The sequence below is a fragment of the Danio aesculapii genome, chromosome 5 (assembly GCF_903798145.1).
Source record: "Danio aesculapii chromosome 5, fDanAes4.1, whole genome shotgun sequence".
Classification (NCBI taxonomy): domain Eukaryota; kingdom Metazoa; phylum Chordata; class Actinopteri; order Cypriniformes; family Danionidae; genus Danio; species Danio aesculapii.
This window is the reverse complement of record NC_079439.1, coordinates 9,176,828-9,182,827: the sequence shown is the minus strand read 5'-3', so window position 1 is coordinate 9,182,827 and position 6,000 is coordinate 9,176,828. Positions and strand designations below refer to the sequence as shown.

Sequence of the window (6,000 nt, the reverse complement as noted above, 5' to 3'; positions counted from 1 at the left end):
GCAAATCCTCTCTCACGTCCGACTCACCCTGAATACGAGTGTGTGCATTTTTGAGACTTTCCTGTCAGCACACACCTCCCACCTGTAGCCAATAAGATGCGAGCTTACATGTTGGTTAGAGGAACAGACTGCGCAAAAGGAGCGCAGAGTGGTTGACATCGAGTACAGCTCTCATCTGATTGGCTGAGAGGTACGAGTTGCCTGTTTCTGGCAGGAAAGTCTCAAAAGTGCACACACTCGTATTCAGGGTGAGTCGTACGTGAGAGAGGATTTGCACATTCTCATTCAGGATGAACTCGTGAACTTTAAACATTCTAAACTTTTTGTACACTCTTATATATTTGCAAATGGTGTTTTGCATTTGTGAAACGTATTTTATGAAAATGTATTTTTATTTTGTGCATGTGAATTGTTTTTGTAAGTATAAATAAATATTTTACGTACGTGAATTTGGCTACGCATGTGTACATCGTGTCTTTTGCGTGAATTATTATTGAGGCTAATCTCTCTCCATACAATATTGTTACAATTTTTCCTCTTTTACAAAATGTGAAAAAAGTAATTGGTGCCTCCAGATTGTGTCTGTGAAGTTTCACCTCAAAATACCCACCAGACTTTGGGTTGGTTCAGGTTCAGTTAATGGTCGGGACTTTTATTTTGAATTCAATGCGCGGAAGTAAACCCGGAAAAAGACGTCTTTGCGACCTCCCCACGTGTGCTCTCCCGCATGCTTCAGCTCTGGTGGTTGCGGTAATGCAGACAGACATGGGAGAGACCGAAAACTCCGCTGTCCGACCCAAAGTCACCGATGCTAAAGGCACCCTAAAGCAAAACCGACAGTTCCTGGATTACTTCTGGGACATCGCAAAACCCGAGAGAGAAATCCGACTCAAAGCCATAGAAGACCTGATTAATCACCTCAAGAACAGCGAGAAGGTATGGACTGACACTTCTGATCATTTAAACTTTGTCTGAAGAGTCTTTTCTGTTTATTACCCTTAACTTACTCGGAAAGCGGCATATTACTGCAGTAAATGCTGTATTCTCAGTCAAAGCAATAAGTTCAGCTCAGTTCCTAATGTAAACACGTGGGTTCTGGGCAGTTGTGTAGTGGGCAGTTGTGAAAACGTGTCTGTTCACATGATATTATAATAAAGGAAAAAAAACTGATTTCCTATATTATATTGTAGGTTTAGTATAATTAACTATAAGTAAATAGATAAAAAACAATGAATATAGTAACTATTAAATTGAGGTAATTCTAGCTTTATATTCGCACATTTCTAAACAGTGACAACTTGTGGCATGTTCTCTATATTGTTTACCATCCTACTTTAAATATTTGGTCTGAAATAGCATTTAAATATGATTTCAAAACAACATTAGCCCTATATAATTGACTGTAAACTATATTGACTGTATATAGTTTGCAAATAATATTTTTCTGAACTTATTTTATTATGGAGAAAGACCGGATGTGCGAATATAAAACCAACTTTACCCCAATATCAAATGAAACATCTCATTTTAAAGCACGGTGTCAGTGATGTGTGACTATGGTTGGCTAAACAGCAGCTGTTCATTTTTTTTGACAACTGTGACAACAAGTTTTGACAACAAGTTTTGACCACAAGTGACAACTGGTTGTTTACCTCACTACTTTAAATAATCAGTCTGAACTCGCAGGTAACAGCAAAACAACATAAGCTCTATTTAATTGACTGTGAGCAAAGTTGTACTTTGATAGTCTTTGGCTGCTTGTATAATTTCCCTGTTCAGAATTCACAATTAAAGGTGCTGTTTGTAAGTTTTTGACTCTTCTAAAGCATAAAAAATACCATAATATGTTTGTAGATATTTAAGAAACATGCTAAGTGAACATTCTTGTTTATCTGAAAAAGCAATGCTGAAGTCAGATATTCTGCTTTGAAAATGTGCGTTACGTGCCGGATAACTGTCTTTGTTTTGGTTCTTTTAACTCACCCACTGCCAGTTTAGCCAATTATGTTTCAGCACCCCGGGTTGCCTTGATGGGAAAACGAGTATTCCATTAATTTGGTCAGGAAGGGTCTCTAATGTCCCGTTTCCACTGAGAGCTACGGTTCGGTACGCTTTTATGGCCGTTTCCACTGTCAAAAGGTACCAAAAAGCGAACTGTACTGTACCACTTTTTGGGTACCCTTTTGGAAGGGTACCGAGCACAACCAAAGGGTACCGAAAGGCGGAGCAAGACGTGCAGCTTAATGCTATTGGTTTACAGAGATCCGTCGCTAGCTCGTGCACAAGCAGGAAAATGAAAACAAAGGAAGTGCCATTTTTTTAAATACACAGCCTAGACATTACACCTTAATAATATATACATATAATAACAAGCCATGGTCAACCCAAGATTAAACAAACCTTGTTGTCATCTTGATAAACGGCCACAAAGCCAAGAAGAAGAGCAGAATCTACCCTGTGCCCCGTAGTTGTGTTCACTCTCTCGAGAGGGCTCACGTGCGTGTCTGTATTTGAAATGACGAACTTCTTGAGCTGATGATAATGACGTGCATGATTATTGAAGTGCTTCTGACATCTGATCCTTTCAGAAGCAGACAAACGCGAGAGTGAAGTGCGAAAAAACAAAAATAGAAGCCGGAAAAAACAAAGGAGCAAATGATTTTTTCAGCAACCTAAAAGATGAGCAAACTGTCATGTTAAACTATTATCATCACCGTATGGACTATTATGAACTCAGAATGATGGAATTACTCTCTAACAGAGGTTACATGTGCTGCTGAAGATTAAAAAATACAGATGAGAGGTTTGCACTGACTGTAGGCTATGTGTTGCGTGTTGTTTTTGTACCCAAATAAGGATTAAATGTCTGCTGTGTGTGCCTAATTGGTAACATCGAAGACTGTAAGGGTCTGTGTGTGCTCATATATGCTGAATTTATTTATTTATTTTATATAATTGCAGACGTTACAGTAGGCTGTTTTACACTATCTTTGATCTGCAGTTATAATCAAATCATGTTCATAGAAAGGTTAGTAATGAACATTTCTACACAAGTATTGTGTATAAAGCATCTGTTTTGTGAGAAGTGCTTCTCATATGAAATGTAAGCGACCCGGACAGCTTTACGTTGACATTTTCTCGAGTGAGAATTACCATTAGTACCCTTTTGGCAGTGAAAACGCAAGCCTGATAAAGGTGATCCAACCGACCGTACAATACCGTACCACTCAGTGGAAACGGGCAAAAAGTATGTATCCGTGACTGAAAATGCAACCTCCGGTGGACAGTCGCAGACTCCGAAATGAGACGCAGATTCAAAGTTCCACATGAGGTTATTAATAAAAAAAACATAAATACCACGAGAGTAAACATTAGGTGAGCAGGTTACATTGTAACCCTGTGTCCTAGTAACATGCTAGGTGATGAGATTTGCAGCTGTTTGCACCAGACGAAACATGACAGAAATTTAAATACAGCCATTCAGAAGCACAGAATAGTGCACTTACTGCACTCCAATGAAATGGTAAGGTTTATGATCTAATTAATACATATTAAACCTCTTTAACATTGTTAAATCTAGATGCTCTAAAGTTCTAAAGTTCAATTTCAGATGGTTTATTTTATTTTGAAGATCTGAGGTTAACTATCTGCTGCTGCTTTCAGTAGTATGGCAATAAATGTCATGTAAAATGGCATTCAAACTCACATTATTGGCATTTAACACTGAATAAAGCACATGATGTGTACTTGAGGTAAACACTGTGATTGTTTTCTGTTGTTCACCTGTGAGAAATAACTGCCTTTTCTAAAATATACATTTCAGGTGTAGGTTTGGACAAAAACTCTAACTTTTAATATGGAGAACATTGCTTCTATTGTGTGCCATTGCTTTTATTTAGAACACGACTTTAATCAGCATTTAGTCTCGAGAGTCAGGCTTGCTCCTGTTGATATCATCAATCTGGCAACCTGTGCTTGCATGTGTTTTGAACCAGGCGTGCAATACCTAGTTCAACCACTGGGTGTCAAACTTGCATATTGCACCTTTAACACTTTTCTGAAATTATATTAAAAAGGTGAATGTGCGAATCTGCGAATATAAAACCAAGTTTTACCCTAATCTCTACCCCAAGGGACAGTTCCCACAAACCAAAAACGCTGTCATCATTTACTCATCCTCCACTTGTTCCCAAGCTTGCGAGATTCGTTCTTCTGTTGAACAGAAATGAAGATATTCTGAAGAATGTTGGAGGAAATTGATGTCCGTAGTATTTTTTGTTATTACTATGGATGTCAATTCTTCAGAAAGTCTTGTTTGTGTTTAACAGACAAAGAAAAATAATCGTTTGGAATGATTTAAAATAGGGGTTCCTTGCAGTCCTCTGACTGACAGACAAACAGCTTACTCATTGATTATCTGTTTGTGTTGTAGGCAGATGAGCTGAACTACACACTGAAGAGACTAGTGGATGGTCTTTCTCACACAAGAGAGGATTCTCGATCAGGATACAGTGTTGCTCTCGCTCAGGTAACTTCAAAAAGTCATGTTTTATCTTCATCTATTTACTTAATATGCAGTCGTTAGTTCTGTATCTGACTGTTGTTGTTTCTGTGTGAAGCTGCTGAGTGTATTTGAGGAGATCTCACTGAAATCCACACTAAACAGCGTAAAGGAAAAACACAACCTCCAGACTGCAACAAAGGTGAGGGTTAAACCAATAAATATCTGCGAAGGGGTCGTGAATTGCCTGGTTTATTTATTTTCTTCTCTTTTTCGAGGTCGAATTATTGTAATCATCTTGTTATCTAGATTTGTGCATTGAAAATGCGTAATAATTGTAATACTGTTTTCTGTCATGTTTTACCCCCTCCCCTATTATTTTAATACAGTTGCCTAATGTTGGCTGCATTTGAGGTGGATCAAAACTTTTCATTAAAGTTTTGCAAAGTCTCAACAATAGCCATTCTTGTCTTGGGGCAATTTTTCTTGATCCTCCTCAAATGTTGACTTCTGTAGATGTGTTCATTGTAGGTTTGGAGGTGCACACGCTGGTGTGAGAGATTTGCATATTTAAACTCGTGCACATTTTATGTGACAATTCTCGCTATTAATAAGTAGGGCTGTAACAAATCACGGTTGATCCTTGACTCGTATGGATCACAACCCGCGGTTTGGAAGACACATGGCCTGCGGATTAATACAATTTATTTACTGGTGGATTAATCCTAAATTTGTAACGATCACAGAGAAATCACCTCTCACATCATTCAAATTACATGTATGAAGGCTTTAGGGTTTCGTGTGAAAAATAATGATGACGGAAGAAGTTGTGGTAGGTTATTCGGGATGTGGTGGGTTTCTTAGGTTATTAAAGGTGTTTTCTGTCACTACTTGTTTAGCCTGGATTAATGCATTCAGTGTAAGCTGCACGACTAATCATTAATTATAAATGATGATGATTTGCCTATGTTTATTAATACTTCAAATTTGTGTTTGAAAAACAAAAAAATCAAGAAAGAGATTCAGTCTTTAGTTATGGAGTTACAGTCAAATAACACAGAAGTACTGGGAAAACAGTTCATAGTTTAGATATAACCACTGAGGTTTATTGTAAAGATTAAAATCACAGTCATTTGCATTTAACAACGCACAAAAATGAAAGTTGCAGCCAGCAATTACATTATTTAACTAATAAGTGGCCACTGAATAATTCTTAAAAAATGACCATCCAGCAATGAAAGATGAAGTTTTATGAGTGAATAACTGAATCATTTATTGAAAATAAGATTAAAATAAATATGGGTTGTAGAAATTATGTTAGATTTATACATTTATCATTATCAGCAACAGTAGTAGTAACAGTGAATTTTTCACAGCACTGAATATTTTACAGTTTATTTTTGATTCAGCTGATTATTTCTTCATTTTATTTTTAACAAAATTACTGCTTCTAAGTTCTGTTTGTAAGTTGGCGGTTTCGCTGTGGCGACCCTGGAATA

At 37.3% G+C, this 6,000-nt stretch overlaps 1 protein-coding gene across 1 annotated transcript in view; it reads left to right on the top strand.

The window, feature by feature from the left end:
- Positions 1-688: 688 nt before the first annotated feature.
- The window catches only part of mybbp1a (MYB binding protein (P160) 1a), a 45,290-nt gene continuing 39,978 nt past the window's right edge, over positions 689-6,000 (top strand). Inside the window, exons 1-3 of the mRNA XM_056457335.1 lie at positions 689-936; positions 4,433-4,528; positions 4,620-4,703. Of these exons, the coding sequence (XP_056313310.1) occupies positions 754-936; positions 4,433-4,528; positions 4,620-4,703 (363 nt within the window). The 5' untranslated portion in view covers positions 689-753. The remainder of the gene's footprint in view (positions 937-4,432; positions 4,529-4,619; positions 4,704-6,000) is intronic.